Genomic DNA, 27,388 nt, shown 5'->3' on the forward strand with positions numbered 1-27,388 from the left:
CCTTTGGCCAGCTAGTCCAGTTAGGTACTCACACTCAACTTACCCTGGAGCCTGCTCTTGTTCCATGATATTTTCCACAACTTTTAATTATGCAAATACATTTGTATCTATTTTATGCTTTGTTGGGTGTCTGTCCCTTTCACTTAACTTCAAGGTCCATGAAGAGTACAGAGTACCTGTTTTAATCAAGTGTTTGTGGTCCCCATTACAGTACCTGGTATTTGAAGTCAAATGTTTGAATTTTTTGTTTAATAAATAAGCTAATGGAGCAAATTTAATTAATATATAGCATTTGCTTATAAAAAGATTTGATGAAAGAAATATACTGAGATCAGTTTTATTGTCAGTTTAAAAACTGTCAGCCCTTATCAGGAATGCCATATTGGACACTTGCTGGCTGCTTTGGTTTATTACTATTATTTTAAAACTTTGATGTTCTTCTTAGTCTCCTATAGTATTGTCATATTTATATCACTTTAAATGAAGTGTTTGCATTATGATTTCCAACAGCTTGATTAAGATTTAGTGGCTGTTCCACAGAGTATTTTTGAGAACTCTAAAAGCTGCCCAGGTGTCTGAAGATTAGTGTTAGGTTCTCATTGCTCATCACAGAGCCCTTGGTCTACACACACTTGCCTGGAAGGAAGCACATGGTCATTAAGCATTAGTTGAGTAAATATGTGTTGACCTACTGTTTTTAAAGATTGATGTTTACTTTTGTATGTCCAAGTGTTTGCCTGTATGTATGTGTATGCACATGTTAACCCCTAAACCCCCCTCATTGGTCTTTGGAGGAGGAGGAGGAGGAGGGAGTCAAAAGGAAATTGTGTAATCTGGGGAAGATGGAGGGAAGGATGTAGAGGAGGAAGAGCAGACCAGAGGTGTTTCACAGCATTTCCCTTTGTTTGGGGGGAGGGGCGAGGGCTTGAGATGGTATCTGCGTGTATAGGCCATGCTGGACTGCAGTGTCCATCTTCTACATCCCAGGTACTAGGACTATACCTTACATAAACATTTCAATGTTCAGATCTCTTTTATTTGTTGGTAGAAGAAAATTGTGGCTTAAGAGGTGACACAGCTTGACTGAGTCATATGCATGCTTGAGACCTAAAATCTAGGTGGTTTAGGGTCCCCCCTCCCTTCCTTTCCCTCCTTTGTTCCTCCTCTCAGAGTTTTTTGGGTGGTGTTGGGGAATCAAACCTAGAGCCTTGTGCAGGCTTGACAAGTCTTCTGCCACTGAGCTGTGTCTTCACCGTTGAGAGTTCAACAGATTTCCATTAGAACCGAGGGTGCCTTGAGTTCACTTTGTATCTCAGGCTAGCCTCAATTTTGGGATCCTCCTTCCTCTGCCCCCCAAATCGTGAGATGTTATTTTTAAATATTGACATTTATACTTCCACTTTATAATCATTTTGTCAATTTATGCAGAAGCCTGCTGGGATTTTTTATTAGGATTTCATTGTATCTGTAGTTAGTTTGAGGGGAGTTACTAGTATAAAAAACATTTTCTGTATGTGTACTTGTTATGCATCTTTCCATTTGTGCCGTCTTTAATCACACTCAGGGTTTTAATGAGTACATCTTTTGCTAACTTACTTCCTATGTATTTTCTCTTTGATTTCATTCTAAATAGAATCAAAGTTTTCCCTCTCCTCTTTGTTGCTTATCTATAGGGATAGAATTGATTTATATGTTTGTATCTTGTATCTTGTAACCGGCTTAACGTCACTCATTTTCCTAGCCTCTCTGCCTTAGGTTCATTCTGCATGTTCTCTTGTATTGTCCGAATAAAGGCAGACAGATTTAGTTCCTTTCCTGTCTGCCTTAATCTTGTCTTAGTTACTAGTTATGTTGAAGAGAATTAGGTAGAGCTGCAGAATCCTTTACTTATCATTTCATCTGCAGTAGAATCATTGATTTTTTTACCTTACACTTTTATAGATTTGTATGACAATTTTTTCAAGTTAAATTATTTTTTATTCTATCTTGCTGGATTTTTTAAAAACCCTGAACATCTTGAATTGTCTGCATTTATGTTATTTTTTTTTTAAAGATGTTTGTCCTAGTCTTGTGGTTAAACTCTTTAGGTTTTTTTTTTTAAATATTAGATTTGAATTGCTAATAAGGATTTTTGTATCAGTGTTTATGAAGGCTGTGGTCTGAAGTTTTTTTGTAATATCCTTGTGTGTGTGCATGGATGCACACACGTCTATCCAGGTACACATGTATATGTGGAGGTCCAAGGTAGACACACACGGCTAGCTTCCCTAACCACCTGTGCTCTGGGGGTCCGGCCTCCTCCAGCTGGTCCTCATTCCTGATCTGCTTGGATGTGGTCCTATGGATCTGAACTCCAGCCCTCCCTCATGGTTGCTACAAACACTTAAACTACTGAGCTGTCTCCCTAGTCCCTGGCTTGATTGGATAGCAGAACCTGACCTAGTAACTAAGTTGGGAACTGTTTCTCCCTCATATTTTAAAAAGGCTGTACAGGATTAACGTGCATGTGAGTTTTTGTTTGGAGACAGTTTTATATAGCCCAGGCTAGCCTCCAACTTACTGTGTAGCTTAGGATCACCTTGAACTCCTGAGCCTTAGTCTCTACCTCTTCATGGCAACATAGGTGTAAACTAGCCAGTCTGTCACAGGGTTAGCGTTTTAAAATAGATTTTAAATGTTTGATAGAATTCTTTAGTAGAGGGGCTGGATTTCCTTTTTTTTTTTTTTTTTTTTTTTTTGGTTTTTCGAGACAGGGTTTCTTTGTGTAGCTTTGCACCTTTCCTGGAACTCACTTGGTAGTCCAGGCTGGCCTCGAACTCACAGAGATCCGCCTGGCTCTGCCTCCCGAGTGCTGGGATTAAAGGCGTGCGCCACCACCGCCTGGCGTGGATTTTCCTTTTTTATACTAAAATTTTGTTGATAAGTACTAGGAGGTTCATAGTTTCCCCTAAATTAGTTGAATAACAAGTACTTTTGGCACAAGTAAATTTGGACGTACATTGGGCTTTATCCTGATTTCTGATTGGGGCATTTAAGAGGTGGATGCAGCTCTCCCACAAGCACACACACAGAACATACTAGAGAGATGTTAATGCTGTATTTGGGCTGAATGTTTAATGCTGCCTTCAGAGAATATTTGGCTGCTTTGCTTATTCATCTTTGTTTTGTTAATTTTAGGAACTTAAAAGGAGTTTGGAAGATCAGAAAGGAAGGAAAATGGAAGGTCAGAGCCCCCAACAGGTCTCAAGGTGTCTCAACACATGCTCTGAGCAAAATGGGCTCCTTCCTACACTTCCAAATGCGCAGCCAGTTCTGCAGTATGGTAATCCACACACAGCACAGGAAACACGAGGTTATTCAAGTCTTTTTGGCTTGGTGGTTAGAGTTTTACCTTTTCATGGAATTAGAGAGCTGAGGGTATAATGAACTCTAATAAAATTTCTTTGTGTAAGTTGTCATTTTAATGTTTGATGCTACTACTGACATCTGCAAGTAATCAATCATGAATGAGTAGTCCTAATTGCTTATCATAGACTCAGTTTTTAGACTTGTGGGTTAAAAATAAAAACTTAAGAAACTGCCGGGCGGTGGTGGCACACGCCTTTAATCCCAGCACTCGGTAGGCAGAGGCAGGCGGATCTCTGTGAGTTCGAGACCAGCCTGGTCTCCAAAGTGAGTTCCAGGAAAGCACAAAGCTACTCAGAGAAACCCTGTCTTGAAAAACCAAAAAAAATAAATAAATAAAACTTAAGAAACTTAAGGATTTTGCTCTGTAGCCCAAGCTGGCACATTCTGCCATGCCCATGTGGCCTCTGCTGCTCTTCCTATGTGGTGCCGAGGCTCCTAGGCCTTCTTGCTCCAAGAAAGCATGTTGCCACTGAGTCACACCCTGACTTCCTATTTACTTCTCTATTTTCCATATCTACATGTAGAGGAAATAATTTCTATAACTGATTCCATCTGATTTTTTCCCTAAGTGTTTCTTCCATAATTCTTACTACAGATGGAGCAGATGGTGCTTTTTATCCAGATGAAATCCAAAGGCCACCTGTGCGAGTCCTATCTTGGGAAGACAATGTTGTCTGCAGCCAGCCTGCCCGGAACCTTAGCCGGCCCGATGGTTTAGAAGACCCCGAGGACAGCAGAGTAAATTGAGTTTTCATTGTTTGAGCCTGCCTGCTCTGTGCTGCTGGCTTAGTGGAGTGTGAAGGGTGTGTGTGTGGAAAGACTGAATTTGCATTTGCATGGGATTGCCTGCTGAATTCTTTTGAAAAAAATCTGTGTTTGAAAACCCAACCAGTATTTTTTTTTTTTTTTTTTTTTTTGCCACTTAACACTTTAGGATTTATATATTAAAGTTCAGCGGTTGATTAGGATGTCAATTATCAGTTAGTTTAATCCTAATTATTACTTCCTAAGTAACTTTCTACAATCTTTTGATTGTGGCTCTGCTGACCTGGAAGAAACCAAGTGTTAAGATGCAAAGGTATTATGCAAAGCATAGTATTTATATCCTGTAAATTTTAATGTAAATTTTATCTTTATCATATAGTAGTTTTCTTTTTCTGAGAAATTCCCTTTTTTGACATCCTTAATACTTATGTGACATTTCTTATTCTGGCAGCAACATAAAAATGATGATAATTAAGTTAGATTATATGACATATCATTTTTTAAAAAGATTATTATTTTGTTTTTGTTTTTTGAGACAGGGTCTCTCTACATAGCCCTGGCTATTCTACAACTCACTATGTAGATGAGGCTGGTCTCCAACTCACAGAAATCCACCTGCCTCTTCCCTTGCTGGGAATAAAAGTATGTGCCACCTTGGCTGGCTAAAAGATGATCCCCCCCCCCCCCCAGGATAGTGTTTCTCTATGTAATAGCTCTGGGTGTCCTGGAACTCTCTCTGTAGACCAGGCTGGCCTTGAACTCACAGAGACCTGCCTGCTTCTGCCTCAGAGTGCTGTGATTAAAGTGTGCGCCACCACGCCCAGCTGAAAGATGATTTTTTTTTCACCATTTAATGAATAGATTCCTTACAGCAGCTCTGGGGGTGGGGACCTCCTTTTTTTCATAGCAGCTCTTTCATGTGCATTAAGATAAATTCCAAGGAAATGGTTTTATCGTGCTCTTTGCAAGTACAATGGTATCATGACCTGTTTCTCATTTAATATAGTTTGCTGCATTTAATTGCTATTAACCTTTGCAGAAACTGATCAGTGTTCAGACAGGCATGATTTTAGACCTAGTGTTCAACACTCATAATGGAGAAAAATGTATTTCTCCCTCCTGCCTTTTGGCCTCCTGTGTCCATTACTGGGAATAATTAGGAAAACTGTCAGAACTTTTGTAGCCTGTTTTAAGGTCTTGAATATCATCTTACTGCTTTTTTACAACTTTACTCTACATTTTGCATATTTAATCTGATCATTCTTGGCACAGATGTTACATGTGACAAGTCTTTTCTCTTCCGTAATCATCTGCTTCGGTTTAATTAGCAGAATGTTCTTTCTGGTCTGTGTGCTTTGCCCTCCTGCAAACCCGTGAGTAGCAGCGTTAGCATCTTGGGCTCATGTGCTCAGGGGTTTAGATTTGGTAAAGTTCTTACTATGCAGTCCTCTGGAATATTTGTGTTTTGTAAACAAAAGATTTTCCGTAGTAGGAAGGACTTTTTATATACATCTAACATTTCTAAAATTCTTGTCATTTTAACAGCAAAACTACTTGCAAATGAGGAGTTTTATTATGTAGTTTTAGTAAAAATATGGAAAGCCACTTTTTCTGTAGGAGTGGTTAATAGTCACAATGCCCCAATGGGCACCTTGGAGTCAGAGTTGGCATGGCCTGCTCTTCTAGCCTATCCTGCTGCCTCACCAGCTGCCTCTTCCTCTTGTGCTAGAAACTGGTGCCTTTCAGAACCCTTTCTAAGACTTATTGCAGCAGTTGTAATGATACTGGTGGTGCCAGTGAATGTTTCTCTAGCTATTGCCTGCTGAGCCCTGTGTATGTGATGCTCATGAGTTTTCACAGTAGTTCCAGAGTGGGTTGTCAGCATGGCTAGTCAATTGTGGAAGAAGCTGAGCTACCGATAGTTAGTTCTAACTCATACCACTGGGAAAGCGGAAGTAGGATCAGAGCCTTTGCAGGTAACCTGTGACCAGAGGTTCTGTACTTCTTTGGTCATAGAATCCTGAACATTTTCCTCTGTAACATTTCCTAGGCCAAAAGACATACCTAGTAAGTTTAGTTGCCATTAAACATTTAAGTTAAATGTCATGTTTATTTTCAAATACCTAGTTATCTACAGAACGTATGACTGTTGGCCGCTGCACAGCCTCTCAGCTTTGGGACCACATCGGACAAGCTAATTTCTCACTTCATATTAGCTTTTATATAGCACTTGCTTTATGTTGTAGCCATGCCAGAGACTCGGCTTTTCAAAGCTAGGGTGTGTGGAAAGGAGTGTTGGCACTATCCAGACCTGAAACTGAACAGTGCATTGAATTGTGTTTTCACATGGTATCTGACAAATACAGGGTATTTCTGCATAATTTGATACTTCTTCAAAATGAAATCCCATGGAATCATGAATTTCTGTGGCACCCTTGGAATAGGCACCCTGCATATCCAGTTTTGGGAACCATGATCTGCTCTGTGGAGTCGTTGCTACTCAGTAAATGTGGCTTGTATATGTGCAGTAGTGCCTCTCCCACGATTGCTGATGTGGAGACAGCCTGAGAGTTAGGGATGTGCATGCGTGTGGTCCGTTGAGCCTCATGGGCAGTGGTGCGGACTTCTAATCCTGCTCTTCAGGACTAGCTCTCTCCCTCCCTTCACACACGTTACCTCCCACTGCCATGCATTGGGCATTGGATCCCCTGAAAGTGTAGTTGAAGGCAGTTGTGAGCTATTATGTGGGTTCTGGGAACTGAACTCAGGTCTGCAAGTGTTGTTCTGCATTAGTTGCTATTCTATTGCTGTGAAAAGATACTATGAACAATGCAACTTATAAATGAAAGCATTTAATTAGGGGCTTGCTTACCATTTCAGAGGGTGAGTTGAGTCCATATCATCATGGGAAGAGGCATAGCACTGGATCAGTAGCTGAGAGCTTATATGTTGAGACAAAAGGGTAGAAACCAGGCAGAAAGACCCTCAGAGTCCAGCCTCAGTGACACACCTCCTAATCCTCAAAAACAGTTCTGCCAGCTGAGAGCAGGCATTCAAATATATGAGCCTCTTGAGACTATTCTCCCTCAGACCACCACAGCACCTTAACAGCCTTTAAACAGAAGTCCTTTAAAAGAAACGGTTCGCAGTCTTCTTCAGTTTCTAGTAGAACTTGACTCAAGTTTATTATTTTAAATAGTAATATAAGATGGCACCTCATTCTTTTACCTTAAAAAGCTGTGTGATCAAATGGTAAAATATATTGAAAATTTTGAGTTCTTATTTTGCTTTTGACCTTCTGCCCCAGTTCTATTAAGTATCTGCCTTAATAACTTCACTTCCCAATCCATTCTGCCATTTTCATTGACATGGACTTGGGAATGAAGTAGGATAGAAGACCTTGTCTGCTTTCTTGTTACTTTTCATTCTTTTTAAGAGAGTCAGCATTGGGCTGGAGAGATGGCTTAGAGGTTAAGAGCCCTGGCTGCTCTTCCAGGGGTCCTGAGTTCAATTCCTAGCAACCACATGGTGGCTCACAACCATCTGTAATGAGATCTGGTGCCCTCTTCTGGCCTGCAGGGGTATGTGCAGCTAGAACACTATTCATAATAAATAAATAAATTTTTTTTTTTTAAAAAAAAAGAGAGACCGCATTTAAAATTATTTTCTCTTATATCTCAATAGGAAGAAAGTATTGAAAAACAACACTGAATATTTTGTATACTAAGAATGAAATATTTTGCAGAAGCCACTCAGTGTTTTGATGGCCTGTCTTAAAGCAAAATCAAAGAGCCATTCTCCAGTTGTTTTCTGTGTCAGTCTACTTCATATTTATCTGTCATAAAAATGTAATGAAAAGAAACAGCCCATTTTCTGAATTCATACATTTCAACTGAAAGGCAGATGTACAAACAACGTTTTTTACTGGAATTTAGGGTCCCTCTTTTCTGGAAAGCACACTCTTTAGAAGACCCCAGCCCCAGTAAATGAACTGCTCATTCAGGAAGTGGTCCTGGAATGACATCATTATGGTTGTAAACACACTAAGTGGAGATCTGATTGATCGTTTTGAATATTAAAGAGTCATTATAGGAGTTGGTTGCTTTGAAGACCTTGCATACTTCATGGCTCAAGCTGTCCTCCAAATAGGTGATTCCTTATTTCATAAGAAATTGCTGTTTTTCATTTGAACATCCAGAGTTCAGTATTTCTTATCATTATTTGAGACAGAGACTCACTTGGTAGCCTTGACTGGCCTGGAACTCAGTATGTAGACCAGGCTAGCCTCAACTCATAGAGATCCATCTGCTTCTGCCTCCTGAGTGCTCGGGTTAAAGGCCTGTGCCACACCACAGCTGGCCTCCCCTAGTCCGTTTGAGACCTTCTTGGCATGCAGCCATGTCTCCATCTCATATTGAGCCTCCTTCCTCAGCCTCCCAGGTTCTAGGACGACGAGCATGTGCTGCCATGGCCAGCCTTAGAAGTCCGCTTTTAAAAGACAAGAATATGTAGATTATTGCCAGTGTATTTATGGCTTAGTGAGTAGAAATTGCTTTTCCTCTTTTCTCTCCTAGTATTTATTTAACAAGCAGGCAGTTAACATGTCTAATAGATTGAGTGTGGCATTTCAGCCTCCACCGTACTGTACTATTGGTTGATTCATGGTTACTTATAAAACTGTTGAAAGTGGGGGAGTGAAGGTTAGTGAGTTGTATGGTCTGTTATGGTTTGGGCCCCCCAAAAGTTGTATTCGAAATTTAAATATATGTAAAATAAATATGTGTGAAAGTTTAAATAATAGGGCTGAAAATTGAATTGGGTAATTGAAATGTCATTATGAGCTCACTTGGTTTAAAGAATTGACGCTTGGTTTCACTTTTCTCAAAAGTTGCCCTGCTTTGTTTTGTGGCAGGAAGATGACAATGGGCCTGTCCCTCCTGATCCAGCTAATCAGCATTTACGTGGTCATGGAGCAGGCTTTTGCTTTGATTCCAGGCAAGTTTTTTTCCCTTGTAAAATTACATAGAATTATGCAAAATAAGTGATTCTCAAAAATCGTTTCTGGGAACTTGTTAAAAAATACAATGCTCAGAGCATAGCATACAGAAAGTAAATCCCAGGTAAAGGGTCTAGCTACTCACTTTACCTTGCTTTCTTGGTGATTCAGACATGTGTCATCCTTTGAAGAAAGAGCCAGTGGCATAGAAACTTTGAAATAGACACTTTTAAATTCTTTGTGTCATATCTGTGTGTGGGTTCGTTCACTTGAGTTCAGGTGCTCACAGGGGCCGGAAAAGAGCATGCGCTTCCCTGGAGCTGGAGTTCAGGCAGTTGTCAGCCATCCAGAGAGGGTGCTAATCTCTGCTCCTCTGCAGGAGCAGCACGCACTCTTACTCACTCAAGCCCCTAAAATTCTTGGCTGTTAAACCTAATAGTCACTGTTGGAAAATTATGAGTTGTATTCATTGTTAGGGTTAAAAAAAAAAGAAAGAAAAACACTCAAGTTAAAAAGTGAGAAAGCTTTTTACAGTAACCCTCATTTCACATAATGTCTGATCTGAATAGATTTGGGGTGTCAGTCCAATTGTGAAACCAGATTTAGTGGTGGCTTTGTAAAAAGACATGCGCTACACAGTACCAAGAATCTAGAAGCATAAAAAGGTTCACTAAACTTACAAGACTTTGAGGATAAGCTGTTCGGTACAACTGTCAGCTAGATAGAGTACCTGTTGTCCACTGACAGGCGCTGTTACAATGAGAACATACCTAATTCTTCATTTTCTTCTTTCTTTAAAAGCTTTGATGTCCACAAGAAGTGTCCCCTCTGTGAACTAATGTTCCCTCCCAACTACGATCAGAGCAAATTTGAAGAACACGTTGAAAGTCACTGGAAGGTGTGCCCCATGTGCAGCGAGCAGTTCCCTCCTGACTACGACCAGCAGGGCTTTGAAAGGCATGTTCAGACCCATTTTGATCAGAATGTTCTAAACTTCGACTAGCTTTTATTAGGAGTTAGTACAATTTAGCAGTTAAAAAAACAAACAAACCCTCAAATAGAGACTAAGGAGACTTCAAGGTGTCACTTCCTGTCCCCTCCTGTACACTCTTTTGATTGAGAACTACTTTGGAGTGTGGTGTCGCAAGGGCCAGGGTACAGCTTTGACTACAATAAATACAGTTTTAATCTCTGTTAATCTTGTCTGCTTTAAGAAAAGTTCTTATGTGTTTATATCTCTATTTGTCCTCCAGTTAGAAAAGGTATATGAAGGACACAGGAATTACTTTAATGTTACTGAACTCAAAACATAAATGTGTGATAGTTGTAGATTATTTAGCATAATCAGAAGATTTACAAATTTCTGTTGATCTTGGTGATTGAGCATGACTACTATTATGTAATAAAAAGCATCCATCATAACAGTTCTGTGAAATAATTCTTTGAATAAGAAAAACCCATAATTTAGTCAATGATAAATCCTACGTAGATTTGGAGCTGCATGTAGAAATGAGATCATAGGCTTGAAGATATCCTTTTTTAATATGAGAAACACTGGCTCTAGGAATTAATATAAGGTATATTTTGCTAATTTTGAGATAAAAATTTTAGCTTAATCTGGATGATTATTTTTAAACTATTGAATTTGTATTTATAACTAGTGAGAGAATGGACCAAGATAAGCCAAGTATCATCTGTTCTCATTAAATGACCTTGTCAGTGGTTTGTGGCATAAAATGACAGATTATGTATCAGTGTCTTTCTCACATTTTTCTGATGAGAATGCAAATTGGAAATAACATTCCTCAGTAAGTGATTAAATAGAATTTACAACCCAAATCCACCTAATGTGTTTTTTAGTTACAGCCCAGCGGTGTGGTGTCCATTCACATTAAAGAAGACAAGCTCCCATTTCATTATCACAGTTGCAATAGGTTTCCACTGACCTGGTGCCGGGGCCTTTACTTCTGAACTGTACTTCTTCCTCCTCTATGATGGGAATGTTAATAAAGTACTTCTCATTGCTGCTTTAGTAGTTACCAAAAGATTGAGACCTGTTCTCAGCAAACTGGATATTTAAGATGTTAAGTAAATATTCAGAGCTGGTAGTCTTCTGGGCTGCTGTATGTGAACTATATTATAGACCGTGTTGCTGATATTTGTAGGAGCAGAATTGGTGTATTATTTGAATCATTTGAAAAGGTATATATGTATATGTTTTAAAATACTTCTATTTTTTACATTTATTTTATTTTTAGTTTTTATATTTTATTTGAAAAGCTGTTTGAATCTGGGGCAAACCTGTATGTGACATTCAGATGCCAGCTGTTAGGCAGTCCTGGGAGGCAGTGACAGCAATGCATTCTCCTCCTAGCTCCCTGGTAAGTTTTACATAGAGTATACTTGGGCAGGGCTGGAGAGATGGCTCAGAGGTTAAAAGCACTGGCTATTCTTCCAGAGGACCCGGGTTCAATTCCCAGCACCCATGTGGCAGTTCATATCTGTCTGTAGCTCATTTCAGATGATCTGACACCTTCACACAGATACACATGCAAGCAAAACATGAGTGCACATGAAATAACAAATAAATAATTTGAAAAAGAGTGTGCTCAGCAAGGGGCCGTGGGGAAGGCGTCTTTAGTAAAGTGCTTGCTCCGCTGCGTTCTGGTCCCCAGCACCCCATGACACACCAGACATGTGCCTGGAAACCCCTGCTGGGGGGCAGTAACTAGAGGTCTAGACAAACCATGGAGCTCCGGGCTCAGTGAGAGACCACGTCTCAGTGTGGAGAAGTGATTGAGGAATGATGCATGACGCACTGCAGTTAGTAAGTATGGCCCATGCTAACCTGAAAGTCGACTGAATGTTAAAAAGTCCTGTCCGTGAAAGCGTTTTAGCACCAAGCTTAGAATAAATTATCATTTACAGAAAAATAAGCAAAACATAAGTCACCAAAATCTTTACATATCTAGATTTTGCAAAATCACTGGGAGCCTAAGAGAACAGGCACCGGAGAGATGTTTTAATTCCCACAGTAAACTTGATGCAGGTTCTCACAGTGGAGCTAATTAAAATAAGGAGCCATATTTATTTTGGGTCAGAGGCAGTTTATTTTAATGTGATTTCACGTACATTTATTAAGCAGCTTTTCTTGACAGAAATTTTGAGTAAATTGCCTTCAGTTCTAATATTTTTGTTTCTTTCAAACTTACTGTGCTCTGTCCCCAACAAAACATATGAAAATATAATTTAAAGCCCAGCTTTCACAGACACAGTACAATCCATTCACTATACACGGTGTAACAAATACCCACCCTTACCTGCTTAGTAATACTGTCACAATGAAGAAGTAGAAACGGTTTGGTTTGATCACTGAAAGAGATTTAACATGCACGACTGTGTTTATGACTGTGTGGCTGCTGAACTACTGATCCAGCCTGCAGTTTCTCACACTAGAAAGAGCAAAGCTAACTAATAATTGCTGGCCTAAAACTTTTTGGTCAACTGTAGGTAGGTATGGAGCGAGTAGGGCCTTCTCTGTACCAGCTAGTTGATTCTCAATTCTGGAGTATCCTTTTAACGTCATGTGGCTAACACTGTATAGTCAGGACCAAGACTGCTTTACAGAGCTGAGGACATTTTTAGTGGGCAGCATCTTTATAAATACTTTTTACAACTTAGGAATGCAGAGGCTCGCCCATCTGTATAGCAGAATTGCCTTTTCACACTGTGAGGAACTGGGAAGGGAGCACTACTCTATCTCCGTGTGGGATTTCATCAGACGACAGATGTTCTTGGAGAGGGAATCGGAGTTTGCTTTTCCCCAGTTTGTACTGTGTGGAGTTAGCTGTGTCAGAGCAACTTGGATTGCGCATTAGGCAACTGGTAAACTCTTGTGTTTAAAGAATAGCACTTGGGAGAAAAGAACACTCAACACATGATGGTACTGTCGGTGAGAGAAACTTGAGGAATGGTCCCGATGTCGGTCACTCGTAGTGGGTTGTATTAGTCCCGCGTTGACCACCTGCTGCAAGAAGCACTTCATTGTCAGTAAGGCTTATTTTCAGATCCTGGCAAAGGTTTTCTAAAGCTAAACAGACGTTTCTAGTGAAAATGCAGACATCTACAGTGCGGTGGAAAGTGCCTTGAGAAGAGTCAACACTGAGCATGGAAGGGGCACTAGGGGTTTTAAGGACGGTGTTCCTCTTTGAGACATGTTTCACTTTTATTTCAGATCGCACCCCCCAGATCTCTTAGGGCAACAGTTGCAAGAATTGGCAACATATAAACATAACATTGTTGGCAATAGAGAACTACAAAGTGCTTTAAAACCTCATCTGTTGATGAGGCCGTAACTAAGTTTCACACACACACAATTTGCACTTAAGTATTTCAAAGTGTTTCTTAACAGACTTCGGGGAACTATTTCAGACACTGCTATCTTGGTCCACAGTAACATTAGGTATAAATTCAGTCTCTTGCACCCAGCAGGCACTCAGTGAGTGTGTTGTTAGTGAGTGAACTGAGTCTTTTGCACAAAGATGCCATTTAGAACACTAAAGTGATTGGTAAGTTCAAGGGCAAGAGTTTCAGCTTTGTAAAGGGCAAGATAATCATTAAACAGAACAAAACAAAGCACACCTTTTATGCATGTTATTTAAATATGAAAATACTTTTAGCATATTATGTTAAACATTCTTATTTATATTTCCATTACCTAAAGTCTTTCTACTCACAAATACTAACTCCATTATGTAAGGCATGGTAACCAGTTTGATAATGAAGGTATTATTTTGGTTTGATGTGAGTTGATGTGTTGAAAAGCTTCAATCACATTACAATCTTGCAGAGCATCTCAGTGCCAGCCCCTCCACCCCAGTTAACATCACTGCAGTGTGATTAAACAGTTCGAAACGTGCCCTTCATTTGATTTTGTTTGGGGAAAATGTGCTGAAGAACCTAGAGCTTTCTCGTTTAGCACCTTAGATCAAAGTAATGGAAGGAAATGGGTGTGATGATTACATGTGCAAATGTACAAAATCATCAACTCTACAAAGATACATCATTCCAAAATTACAGAAAAGTTTAAAGCATGCATTTAATTATTTCTCATTAAAGGGTTGCTGAGTGCTTCCCCTGGAAAAGGTGGCTGTTTTCAAAATCAGCAACTGCTGGTGAGGGTTTCTTGGCACAGTTCTGACCAGCACGTCACTGCTGCATCTTCCTGATCATCTCCGCTGACACCGGGGGGTGGAAGTTGATTGTGTGGTGCCGCAGGCCCTGAGCGGTCTTGTAACTCTTCCCACACCGACATTTGAATGGTTTGCGGACGCGGATCTGCGTTCGGTGGCCATTCTTGGCATGGTACTTTATGCCGTTCACATTCTGTGGAGAAGACAAAAATTACCTGTGAGGAGGTGTCACCTAATGTCTCGTCACTCCTGTGCAAACCTTGGCATGGGTTAGATTCCAGGAGAGTAGCTACTGGATGACATCTTGGGAGAGGGTGGCCTTCACTGGGCTGTTAGGCCTGGGCTGTATGCACTAGTCTGTCTGTCTGTCTGGGAGAATTACGGGTGCACTTCCCTTGGTTCCTTGAAGCCTCGCTTCTCGGCACTCAAGCTTGCTACTCAGTAGAGAGTTAATTGGAAATCCTATGGATGTTTCAGAATGACCAACAAAATACCTTTCTAAAGAACACAACAAAAATCAGATCGAATATAAGATGTGTAAGTTTTTTATTTGGAAACTCATGTTTTGTGGTCACACAGCTGTGGTAAGTTCCCTGCCTCTTCCCTGCCACACCTTGCCTGGAATCTTGACAGTTAGCCCTGCGTGGGCAAAGCTGTGAGTGGGCACTGCTGTTACTGATGTACTACATTGCAAACAGCATGCTTTTAAAATTTAGATTATTTATAGAAAGTTGGTCCCATGACTGACAAAATGCTGGTGGGATTTCTTAGCAACAGATGATAAGAATCCGGATATTCAGATTAGCAGAATGCTCCAGAAGCCACATGGGGCTGCTTACAACTGCCCCAGTCTCCAGGTCCAGGGGATCACCCCCTTCTGACCCCAGAAGAAAGCTTCACTTAGCTGCACATAAACACAGACCCACTTGCACACTTAATTAATAATAAACAATTTAAAATGTTTCCTGCCCAAGCTGCTTTCAGTCATGACATTTCATCATAGCAGTAGTAACCTAACTAAGCAAAGCTGTGGGTGTTACGTTTTGGGTAGGAGGGAGAGAATGACAGTCTGAGAAAAAGACTCCCAGGGCTGTAGAGTACTTGCGTGGCATGTGTGAACTTCCGGATTTAGACCCTAGCACTTTCCAAAAAACTTGAAAAGACTCCTGAATCCAGTGTGCTGAAGGTGTCCTTAGGTTCACAAAAGCTAGGAGTTTGTCTTGTCTGCTTGCTAATACCCTGTTTTATCAGCTCAGTGGATCTTTAGTGAACACTAGTGTTTCTGTGGGGGAAGGGTCACAAACATTTCATGTCTATTTCTGTGAATCTTGTTGGAAGATAGATGTCTTCGGGTTCCTATTGCTGCAGTAAACACCATGACTGAAGCAGCTTGGGGAGGAAAGGGCTTATTTCACTGATAGTTCCATTTAACAGTCCATCATCCAAAGCAGTGAAGGCAGGAACCTGGAGGCGGGAGCTGATGCAGAGGCCATGGAAGGGTGCTGCTTACTGGATTGCTTCGAATGGCTTGCTCAGCCTGTTTTCTTATCAAACCCAGGACCACCAACCCAGGAGTGGCCCCACCCACAATGAGCTGGGTCCTCCCTCATCAATCTCTAATTAAGAAATTGCCCTACACGGTGGCCCACAGCAGGCATTTTCTCAATTGAGGCTCTCTCCTCTCAGATGACAATAGCTTGGGTCAGGCTGAGGTAAAACTAGCCAGCACAACGGGTTAAATAACCCCCCCCCCCCCATGCCCACTACCACTCATACCTTGTTAAGGTAGAAGCAAAGAGGCCGAGTAACTGGTAACGCCATCCGGGCTTGGATTTTTATACCTAGTTAGGCCAGAGAGTTGAAGCCAGACAGACATTTAAAGCTTGCCCCATGAACCCAAACACAGTCCACCAGGAGTGGAACATGAGTCCGGCAGGCTTTGCTGCCTTTTCCTGAAAAAGGACAAACCTCCCATTGCAGCTTTCTGCTGGGAAGAAGGCAGGCAGCCACATGTTTGGAAGCAGGTTATTTCTCAGGATCGCTGAAGAGCACAGGCTAGCACCTCAGCTGCTGTGGTTTCCCAGCTCCCAGGTATCAGTGGGGAAGCCTTGGCACAGTTCGTGTATGTATGGCATTCTATGTGAGAGAAGGTGTGTGTGCCTATGGGTATGCAGAGGCCAGATGATGTGATGGCTGCATTATCATTCTCTGCCTGGCTGCTCCTTCCTGGCTGTGCCTGCCTGCTATAGGTGCTAGGGTCCAGACACAAACGCAAGCTCAGCAAATACTCTCTCACCGAGCCATCCCCAGCCCCGATTCTGTTCTGACTTTATTCTGTTTTTATTGTGTGTGCTTTTGTGTATGCCACATGGAATTCCAGGTACTTGTGAGCTGCTGCTGTGGGTGCCTGGAACTGAAAGGTCATCTTGAAGAGTAGGAAGTATTCTTAAGTGCTGTGTCATCTCCAGTCCCAGCTCCAGATTCTTAAAAGCTTTCTTCCACCTAGTCACTCAAACATGTAGGCAAGAAGATGGCAAGGCAAGAAGAGCAGCTAGAGTCACTCAAATTTGTGATGACATTGCGCTTTGAGTTTCTGCCCCTCAGAAATATTAACAAAATGCTCAGATCCTCTGGATTCTCAACAGAGGTGAGGGAACTAAATTTTGAAAGAACAGGAAGGTTCACACAAAGCAAAGTCTAAAAGTTAGCCCTGGAGGCTTGATGCAGCCGGATGAGCAAGTCCCATTTTAGGTGAGGAGATGAGACACAGGGAATGACTGCCTTCGGGAATGAAGGGAGTCAGGTAGGGCAGTTGTATGGTCTGTAGTTCCTTAGGTGTCCTCCCAAAATGCCAGCTACTGCTCAGTTCAAACACAGCTGGTGATTTGGGCACCTTTTCCTACTGTGAAGGGCTGGGACTCCCAATAGTCTTGACCCTGGCCTAGCTAGGAAGGCAGGCCATACAGGGGCCGAGGAAAGGGCTTAGGTTTGGGGGATTTGGATCCTACCATTAAGACCTCCTGCCCTTATCAGACTAGACTGATGAGTAGAAAAACTGCATGCTGTTCCATAGGAGGCCTGAGGTAGACGCTGAGCTGGGCCTCTGTCCTGGTCCATGTTTGGTGTTCAGTGTTTCGGCCCAAATCTCTAGTATGTGATGTGCCTGGACAGGAAAACAAATTCAATTCCTTGAGGTCCTCCTGTTCTAGGTGAAGGGAGTGGGGAGGGTTCTTGGGGAATTTGGTGAGAAGGAAAGGGACCACAGCAGCTGAGGAGGGTGGCCGAAGGGGACCATCTGGAGCAGCAGAGGGGATTCTCAACAGCCCGAGGCCGCACGAGAGGCACGCAGCTTGTCTCCACAGCACTCTGGGTGCGTGGCCACACTGGGGTTAGTCAGGCAAAAGCATGGCACTCCCACCATGGGTCACGGGCTGAGTGCACACGTCCGTATGCAGATGGTACCAAGGGACTGTGGTGGGACAGGCGCCCTGCTCACATCAAAGGCGGCTCAGGATTTAGTGTATGTGTGACTTCTTTAAGTCACCTCTTCATATACAATGTTACCTGAGGAGATTCCTTCATTGTTAAATACTTCTGGAGAATAGAATTCTGTGGGCAGAATTTGATTCTGTTCCCTTACTGTTTACTATTTCCTACATTAGTGCCTACATTTTAAGAGATGTTAGGGAAGACTTCTTGTGGAGCTGAGGGTGGAACCCAGAGCAAGTGTACCACTGAGCCACAGTCTCAGTCTAGGATACATTTCTAAAAGGGAAATTAGGGTCTTAAGGGAGCACAGTGAAGGCTCTGGTTATTTACTGCCGAGCTCCAGTCCCTTCTGGATCCAAAGGGAACTGGGTCCATTTGAGCCCCCTTGTGGAAATACCCCAAAAACAGACTCATTGCTTCTGCTGGTCTGTCTGCTGCATTCTCAATCCAGGGACACCTATGAAGGGACTTGTTTCACGTTTGTTTGTTTGTTTGTTTGTTTTTTTCAAGAAAGGGTTTCTCTGTGTAGCTTTGGCACCTTTCCTGGAACTCATCCTGTAGCCCAGGCTGGCCTCGAACTCACAGAGTTCTGGAATTAAAGGCATGCGCCACCACTGCCCGCGTCTTCCGAATTTCTGAAGTCACATTTAACCCTCACCACTAGTGCAACTCAAAGGGAGAAACTGCGCAGCTGGACTTGTTTTCACACTTTCCAGGGTGAGGTAGGGTGTGGGTCTCTGCTCTTTGGCTCCAAAGCAGAAGAGTGGAAGCTGCACAGAGGTGGGGGAGGGGTCAGTGCCCTTGGCAGGAAGCACTTGGGGGTTTGGAAAAAACAAAACCAAACAAACCATGCTGCCCTGTCGTGCCAGCGCGTCAGAGGTGTGGAGAGCCCCACGCCCCTCTTCTCCGGGTGCGATGCTTTACTTGGTTCTGAGGTTATTTACCACATCAGGGGCCCGTGCTGGGTGCCTAGGAGGGCTGTAACAGCGGCTGGCACCTTCAGAGCACTGGGTATGGTGAGAGACCAGTCCAGAGTGGGCACTGGGAGCCTGACAGAGGCAGGAGAATTACAGTAAGAGGTACGAGAGACAGGAAGTATGGGGCCCAGAAATTCCACCCAAGCATGTCTGCCAAGACTGCTGGGCTGAAAGCAGCCACATGGCTCTCTGCTCTGCGTCTGCATCCTGCCTTCTCTTCACGGGAGCCAGGTTAGCCCCTAAAGTCACCTAGCGGCCTGGAGATGGTAGCAGAGAACCTGTAGGCAACACTTCATTGGCCACTCATTTCCCTGTGCACCGTGCAAGTGTGGCCTCTGCCTTCTCTCTAGAAATCGGTGTTTGTTGTTGGAAGAGGACACAAGCCGAGACTCACAGCCAGCTCTGAAAACCTCTCTAGTAGTCTTCCTTGTGGGACTTCCTCTTGGGGACCGCCAGCTCCCAAATAACGACACGGGGACTTACTATTGGTTATGAAAGTTTGGCCTTCGCTTAAGGCTTTCTCCCAGCTAGCTCTTACAACTTAAATGAACCTGTTTCTATTAATCTACGTTTTGCCACATGGGTTTTTACCTCCCTGCTGTACTGTATGTCTGCCTCCCTCTGTGTCTCACTGACATCCCTCTCTCTGCCCAGAATCCTGCCTATTCTCTCCTGCCACGCTATTGGCCATTCAGCTCTTGACTGAACCAATCACAGTGATACATCTTCACACAGTGTAAACAATTATTCTGCAACAACTGCTCATTCCTTGCTGTTTCCTATGCGCACATACATGAAACATACATGTTAATAAACTTAGGTTTGTGTTTCACCTTTACAGCTATTGGGGTGGGAGGTATTTTTCTTCCTCTACAAAGTTCTCGAGGGGGGGGGCATCCTAAGCCAGGGAAGAGGCAGGCACCAGGCCCTTCTGTTAGGTTTCTTTTCCGTGTCCTACTCTTTATGTGAAGTCTAGGAGCTTAGATGGAGTGAGGAGAGCTACATCTAAGTCGGTGTCCAGCAGGAGAACACCTGCCAGAAACTCCCTGCCGGATGCAGTGTAAAATTAAAGTCTGACTGGTCTTGGGAATAAACAATATGGCCACCCTCATGGACTCCGCCTGATTCCAGAGCACACCGGCAGGTTGCTACCCTCTTGGCAGTACCCGTGCCACTAAGTACACCCTGAAGATGAACTAATTCCGTCACAACAGCTCTGCTTGCGCTACAGCCGTGAGGGAAGCTCAGCATCTCGTTGGGAGGAGGGGCTGGGTATCTCTGGTGTATCGTCACTGGGCATTCTGGCTCAGAAAAGGAAACGCTTCTCTTACAGACATTAGGACCGCTAATCCCACCCTGTCAGCTGTCGGTTAGTGGTGCCCAAAGCCTTCATCCCCAGCAGCAGAGGTTCCCTAAGGAGAGAACATTCAAGGCTGCCTGTCAACCCAGACCTAGATAATTAAAGGAAGAAACTGCTGGAGACTTCAAGAGAATAAGAAGACAGAAATGCATGGGGTACAGAATAGGAACAAGGAAAAATGTAGCTAGAGGGAAGGGGGAAGGAATGCCCCTCCCTCTGGACCAGCGTGAAGGTAGAGCTTGTATCTCCTCCCTTGTCTGGTCCCTCAAAGCAAGTTATTCCTTGGACTCCTCCTTAACATGGCTGATGTGCAAGGCTCTGCCCACACGGTGTTCAGACACTGGGGAGGAGGCAGCGAGAAGGGGAGCAGCTGATGGGAGAGTGGGTCAGCACAGGCAGGACAGCCCTGCCATTCCCTGTCTGCCTCTTCCTGGAAATTCAAACAGGAGGAAGAAGCTTTCTGCAGTGTGCAGAGCGCTGCCCTCTGGGGCTCCCCATCTCCCTCTGCCCTTTGGGACTGTTAGAGGCCCCCTTTTCTCTGTGCCTCGAAGCTTTGATAGAGAAGCTGCACAGGTGTGGTCTGTGATGTCTTGACGTGGCCTGAGCACCCTCAGGAGGCGGACAGGACTCACATCTCTGTCCTAGGGTTTGACTTCTGTTTAATGAAGGCCCTCTGGACTAACAGTTCACAGAGAAGGTGAGTGGGCCACTTACCTTTGTGATGCCCTCCTGGTTTCTGCTTTTCCATAGCAGAGGTTAAAATACTGAAAATGAATTGTTCCATGAAGTTCCGAGACACAACTTTAAGGGGCGGTGTGAGAAGAGCTCATGCTCCCTACCCATGTTCAAGCCTTTAAAAATAGCCAGTGTGTACAGACGGGCAAGTTAGAGGGCTGTTGAGTCTGCCAGGCATGCTGGGACTTTTCCATTTCTACCACAGTTGGATTTTAAAGAGCTGCTAACACCTGTGGGAACTTCCTGCAGAGACTTCTCCTTGTTGGTTTGCTTTCTGTCTTGTCCTTAGTGTTCTCAGTAGAAGAGTTAGTGCCACCGGCTCCCCAGGGAGGCCTGTTAGAGACACAGCAGGTCCACAGAGCAGAAGCTCAAGTGGGGAAATCAAAGCATTTTCTTCTCCTGATCTTTTATGGGGAGGGGGGAGGGGAGTGAGAACTGCCCAGCTGGAAGGCAAACACCCTGCCCTGTTTTCCAGAAGGCTCTGTAAACCGGCTAGAGCTTTTACAGCTTCGGCCACCTGGAAATCTGTCCACTGAAGGAAGCGTTTGGCAAGTTAGTAGGCTGCCAAAGGCCTGGCTCTGTTTCTGTGGTGCTGAATGGAAGCAGTTCCTCCTGCATGCTAGGCCCCGATCTCTCCCACAGACACTCCAGCTCCTGTGCTGGACATCTGACAGGCCCTTACTAAGAGGATCCAAGCCAGGGGCCTCCTACACAAGATCTCTTTGCCATGAACCTCCCACACAAGTCAAAGAAGGAGAGACCCCTGCCAGTCATCCAGAACTAAAGCCGATGTTCGGCAGAGGGCACTGGGCATGTGCACCCATGAACGCAGGAGAGGAGGTGTCTGTTCCTGGCCCACAAGCAGGCTCTCTAGAACAGTGAAGGGTCAACTCACACGTGCTCCTCTGCCAGGCACTTACACCAATGAAGAGCTCTTTACCTTGTATCGCTTTTTACATCCAGGAACTGGACAGGCAAAAGGCTTTTCTTCCCCTCCATTCATGCACATGGAGCTGAGGATTGCTTCAGAGCTGATGGCACTCTCTGTGGTCCAGGACTCATCGCTGTCGGACTCCTCATAGTCCACCTCCTCCTCATCATACTCGCTGCCTGTGGAGCAGAAGAAAAGTGCAAGGACAGTCAGAAACTGTCACCTCCCCACAGATCTGCCCCAGCCGCAGGACAGGAGGGGCAGCTCACAAATAAGGAAACTGAGACTTATTACAGTTAGAAAGCTCAGTCTTAGCTTAGGCTTGTTCCTAACTAGTTCTTATAACTTAACCCATATTATTTAATCTACCTTCTGCCATGTGGCTTGTTACCTCATCTCTATACGGCCCATCCTGCTTCCTATCATGTGTCTAGCTGGAGACTCTTGCCTTTCTTCTTCCCAGAGTTCTCTCTGCCCAGAAGTCCTGCCTACACCTCCTGCCTAGCTATTGGCCGTTCAAATTTTTATTAAACTGATTTGTACACATCTATACTTGTGTTAATACAGATATGTATGTTACCTTTAAAAGGTTGTGTGTTTTCAGAACAAAAAGACCAGACACCAATGAAGACAAGTAGCCCAGGTGATCCAGCCTTTCAGAATACCTCTGTTGCAATTTCCTCAAAATTCTGCATCCAGAACATCTTCAATGCTGCCAGCTGAGTTGGTCCAGCCTCACAGACTACTTCAGCCAAGACTTCAGATAAGCCCTATATTTTCCCCACCACATAGAGACTAAACAAAAAAATAATTCAGCTAGCTCTCCTAGGACTTGACCATTATCTCAATTTTCTTAGGGTCCCCTAAAGATGCTGTTACCCCCAGATAACAGGAAGCAGTCTAGAGAACACAAAGCCCACATTCCCAAGAAGTGGGGTAGGTGGTTTTTGGTGGGTTGTATATGTTTGTTATGTTTAAGGGGTTATGGTCAGGAAAAAAAAAACTAAACAAAAGAGGTTGGATTCAAGGATCTTTTTCTGAAAAGAAAAGGGATATAGAAATGATAGAATAAAAGAGTAGATTATTGAAACTACTTTTAAACTAAAAAAAGCAACTATTAGTCTTAAATATTTTACATTGGTATTGACTTTTATATATTGATACAAATTTAAGGTTAATTTTGTTGTACTGTATATATGTTTCTATTCTTGTTTAAGGTATTGTATATATGCAGCTCATTTAGCAATGCAATATAAATTTCTAATCCTTGAAAGTTATTATTACAAACTATTTAGGATAATTAAGAAATACAAGTTAGTAGTTAGTCATCTAACAATCAGATTTGTGGCCATGTTAGGTATGTTTTTAAAGTCAAACAGATATATTTTAAATAGACAGATGGTCTCCAAACACTTCAGAGATCTACAGAATATGGCATTTAAGATGTTTTAATAGCATAGTGCTTTTCATGACAGTGAGACACATCTGCTCCTGGTAGCACCAATCTCTTCAAAAAAGATGATGGGCATCTAAGAACCTCCATGTGGAGCTTGCTTTCAGGGTGGCATAGTTAGCCACTGGGAAGAAACTGCCTTTGCCTCAACTGCTGACAGCATGTTGTCCACATTGGACAAGCAGGACACAGAAGGCGATTGCCAAACTTTGCCAAGACAAGGTAGAACAGTCCTTCAAAAATTCCTGCTTCACAGAAAAGTCTGTCAGATATTCTAGGCCTGTAGGCTGAAGATGGGTGCCCCAATGTTGCAGAGGAACCTTGGGTGACTGTCCAGGCAGCCAGATGTCTCTGACATTTCTATAATTTTGGAAGTTGCTTGCTCTGCACTTCCTGTTTACTCAGGTAATATTTTATCCTTCTCAGGTCTCTGATGGGGTTGAAGAATAGATAATTATAGTTTTACAGTTTTCTTGTTTACCAAATTCATAAAAGAAACTCACAAAAGAGGTATAAAGTATATAAGGTTGAGACATAAAAGCATAAATTGTTTAAGAAAATGTTTTGAGGTCTAAAAAGATAGTTTTGGGTTGGTAAATGTAGGTTAGGATAGAAAGTGAATTAGGAACAAAACTTTGGACTCACCAAGTAGGATAGATAATGGAGTATTTTTTCTGAATTTGCAAATGCAAATAGACTAGACATTGTAGATGTAATTCTTACCCGATAATTTTTCTTACTGTATATAGTTTCACTGTATTAGAGTAAAAACCTTCCCTTTTTATTTAGACAAAAACAGAGAAATGTTGTAGGATATTTTGATTGCACTCTGACACTCCCAAGACTGCTAATAAAGTTTACCTTGAATCAGAGGGCAGAGCTTGCTGACCAAAATTAGCCATAGAGGTTTTGGAGGACCCAGGACATACAGAGAGACTCAGAAAATAGTAGGGAGGAACTTGGAAAGATCCGTGGCCCTTTTGGATCGAGGAAGGAGAGAGAGGAGGTCACTAGTCACTTCAAGGGTCCAAGCACAAATAGTCAACAATGACAAACCCTCTCAATACATACACAAGCCAGATCCCGACATTCTGATGGGCAGAACTCTGTCCCTTGGTTTTCTGCTTTCCTAGTCTAGAAACTACAAACAGTTCTGGGAGGGAATTGAGCTTCATACATTTTAGGTATCTGTCCTTAGGAGGGGATACCTGTTGGATCTTTAGCCTATGGAGGCTATTGTGGAACTGAAGTGGGGTCACCCCAAGCCAGGAAGCAAGGAGGGCAGAAATGCCAAGAGCTACAAGGTGCAGGTCTGGCTTCTGGTAGAGAGAACATTCCTTCCCCACCTATCTCATCTGCCCTCTGGCTACACATTTCCCAGCAGACCTGATTTGTTGAATCGCCACTCAGGATGGAAGATGGATCCTTTTATATTCGTAAAGATGAAAGGGACTTTGCCTGGAATTGAATTAAGACTTGGCTTCTCTGGCTTCAGGACAACCGGGATGGAGAACCACTTCAACAGTGGTCCCATTTTACTCTTTTTAATGAGGGAGGCCCAAAGTCATTTAGTTTGCACTTTTGCACAATACAACCCTGAAGGACATAATTCTACAGATCATAAACAGTGTAAAATAATATGTTGACAAGTCCTAATGCATTTACAAGCCCCGTGGAATAAATAGGAATTATAGCACAACATTAATAAGAATTATATGGTAGCAATTACAGTTGTGAAATTCATCCCCCAGGTGTGAGGCTAAATTGCACCAGGGGCCTGCCTAGGTGCTTCATAGGCTCGCTCTGCAACATCAATTATTTCAACACCAAATATTGGCACTTTTATTGGGTTTCATTTTAATAGGCATTAATAAGACTGTTTGAAGAGCAGCTGAGCCAGCAGCCAAGGACGCCATCATCGAGACTGCACGTTGAAAGGGTCCAGGAAGGAGGGACTTCTCATTTATTGAGTGCCTCCTATGTTTCAAGTGAGCTCCATGCTTTATCTCATTTAATCCTGTGGTAACTGTGAGGTGGGGAGGAATCCGAGCCCTGTGGGGGTTAAGAGGTGTCCATGTTCTCTATGAGCTATGAAGGGATGCCGCTTTCCCCTCGGCTGCTTCCCTAACCTAAGGTACAGCTCCCCAGTTCCCCTACAGGGTCCATCTTAACTTCCTGCACGTTTGCTGGCTCTTCACCACTTACTCAGGTAGAATCCAGGCTTTTCTGTTTTGGTACCTGCTAGCAGCCCTTGCAGAGAGTATGGGGTGGTAGAGGGAAGGGTACAGAAAAAGTGTTTTTTGTTTTGTTTTGTTTTTTACTAAAATGAGGCTTGGGAATTAGAAGTGGGTTTTAGTCAACCCCCCTATACTTGATTATGACACCCACCCATCACTACCTAAAATAAAAGAGAACAAGCTTGGAAATGCTCACACTAGACGACTGGGGTATCACTTGGCCACTTTCCCAGTCTGTCCTGAGCAAAGCTCTAAGGCTATTTCTAAGTAGGGCACTGCATAAGACATTTTACTCCTAAACAAAGGCCACATGCTGGTGCCCTTTAAATTGCTGGTTAGAAAGCTGTAAATGTGATTTGGAAAGGCAGGACTTCAGAAAATAAAAATGACTAATTTACCCATCTAATTGGGCTAATTTGTCCATCTGAACACCAAGAACCACTCAGCATTTATAACCTGGGGGAGGAGGTGGGGAAGCCCCTTAATGAAGCCCAGTAGAAGATAAAACCTTCAAACTAAACTGGATCAAAAGGGACCAGACCCTGAGGGGGGCTGGACAGGGGTGCTGGAAACCACATGGGCCACAGCCAAAGCAGACAGGCAGGGATGTCATAATATAGGGTACTTTCAGAGTCAAAGGTAGTGTGTGAGCATGAATAAAGCAGCACTGTGGGCACCAGACTGGGCACATGTATATAACCCTAGTCACTGGTGCACCACAGTGCCCCAGGGGACCGCATGAAACTCATCACCTCCCTTGCCTGGGAGTGATGTACAAGATGGACCTGTCTGTATTTAGTTCTCTCCTAGAACTGAGTGCTGTCAGAGCTGGGTTCACATGGTGGCTTTTACAAGCCGATTTTCCACGAAAGTGGTACAGCTCTCTTCCCTGCAACTTAAAGATTAGGACTAATGTCAACAGCACATTTCTCCAGTGCAGCCAGGGTCCAGGCTGGGCCCAGGTGCTGCCCACACAAGCTGTTTGAGCCCAGGCAAGTGACACTTCTTTGAGCTTCAGGGTCTTAGACAAGGATTCAGCAGTGTGACCATGATCGTCATTAATGCTTACACATGTAGCATGAATCTTAAAAGGTCTTATAATAAAAACAAACCCAGAGCCAGGTGTTGGGGTGAACGCTGAAAGATCAGAGAAACAGAACAATCCACAGCCAACCTCACCTCACCAACTTCTCAGCTGATCTTGTTTCCTCAGACTTGAAGCCTCTGTGTTCTCATCCAAATGGATCTCAGCTAAAAAGCTTAAAGAGGCTTTAGTTACTGGTCCTCACGCCTTTCTGCTTTCTGCCATCACTTCCTGGGATTAAAGGTGTGTGTCACCATGCCTGGCTGTTTCCAGTGTGGCCTTGAACTCACAGAGATCCAGATGGATCTCTGCTTCTGGAATGCTAGGATTAAAGGTGTGTGTGCCACCATTTTCTGGCCTCTATATCTAGTGGCTGTTCTGTTCTCTGACCCCAGATAAGTTTATTAGGGTGCACATATATTGGGGGCCACAATATCACCACATACACACAAAACATAATTTAAGCTGCTATGTTGTAGGGAAAACACGGCAGCTCTGATCTGCTTGGGTTGAGTTTTCCACCTTTTGGCCCCACAGGGGCACAGGGCAGCCAGGACTTGAGTTGGGAGAGGAGGGAGGGTTTTTGTGCCTTGGTTGCTTAAGGCAGCATTTCCAGTTAGGGAAATAAGGAGAGCCTAGAAACTCTCACAGGTTGTCGGCAAAGGTTTTTAAAAGAAATGGGTTTTGTGAGTCACATGAAGAATATCAACCCCACACATCTGTTCGCATCTGGACGGACCCCATGTCGCTGTGTGCAAGCC

The 27,388-nt window shown here is 43.3% G+C and overlaps 2 protein-coding genes across 4 annotated transcripts in view; one reads left to right on the forward strand and one right to left on the reverse strand.

Annotated features, from left to right (window-relative positions):
* Tax1bp1 (Tax1 binding protein 1) overlaps positions 1 to 10,593 on the forward strand; it is a 69,382-nt gene extending 58,789 nt beyond the window's left edge. For 2 of the 3 annotated variants that reach the window (XM_059257857.1, XM_059257858.1), the window contains exons 15-18: positions 3,178 to 3,352; positions 4,004 to 4,146; positions 9,086 to 9,168; positions 9,971 to 10,593. In XM_059257857.1, coding sequence (XP_059113840.1) covers positions 3,178 to 3,352; positions 4,004 to 4,146; positions 9,086 to 9,168; positions 9,971 to 10,172 — 603 coding nt within the window. In that variant the 3' untranslated portion in view covers positions 10,173 to 10,593. The remainder of the gene's footprint in view (positions 1 to 3,177; positions 3,353 to 4,003; positions 4,147 to 9,085; positions 9,169 to 9,970) is intronic. The other variant, XM_059257859.1, reaches the window with a different exon arrangement.
* Positions 10,594 to 12,255: 1,662 nt separating this feature from the next.
* Positions 12,256 to 27,388, reverse strand: part of Jazf1 (JAZF zinc finger 1) — a 315,105-nt gene continuing 299,972 nt past the window's right edge. Inside the window, exons 4-5 of the mRNA XM_059257860.1 lie at positions 21,863 to 22,032; positions 12,256 to 14,554 (exon numbers count right to left, since the gene is read on the reverse strand). Of these exons, the coding sequence (XP_059113843.1) occupies positions 14,378 to 14,554; positions 21,863 to 22,032 (347 nt within the window). The 3' untranslated portion in view covers positions 12,256 to 14,377. The remainder of the gene's footprint in view (positions 14,555 to 21,862; positions 22,033 to 27,388) is intronic.

Source organism: Peromyscus eremicus, chromosome 3 (assembly GCF_949786415.1).
Source record: "Peromyscus eremicus chromosome 3, PerEre_H2_v1, whole genome shotgun sequence".
Classification (NCBI taxonomy): Eukaryota; Metazoa; Chordata; class Mammalia; order Rodentia; family Cricetidae; genus Peromyscus; species Peromyscus eremicus.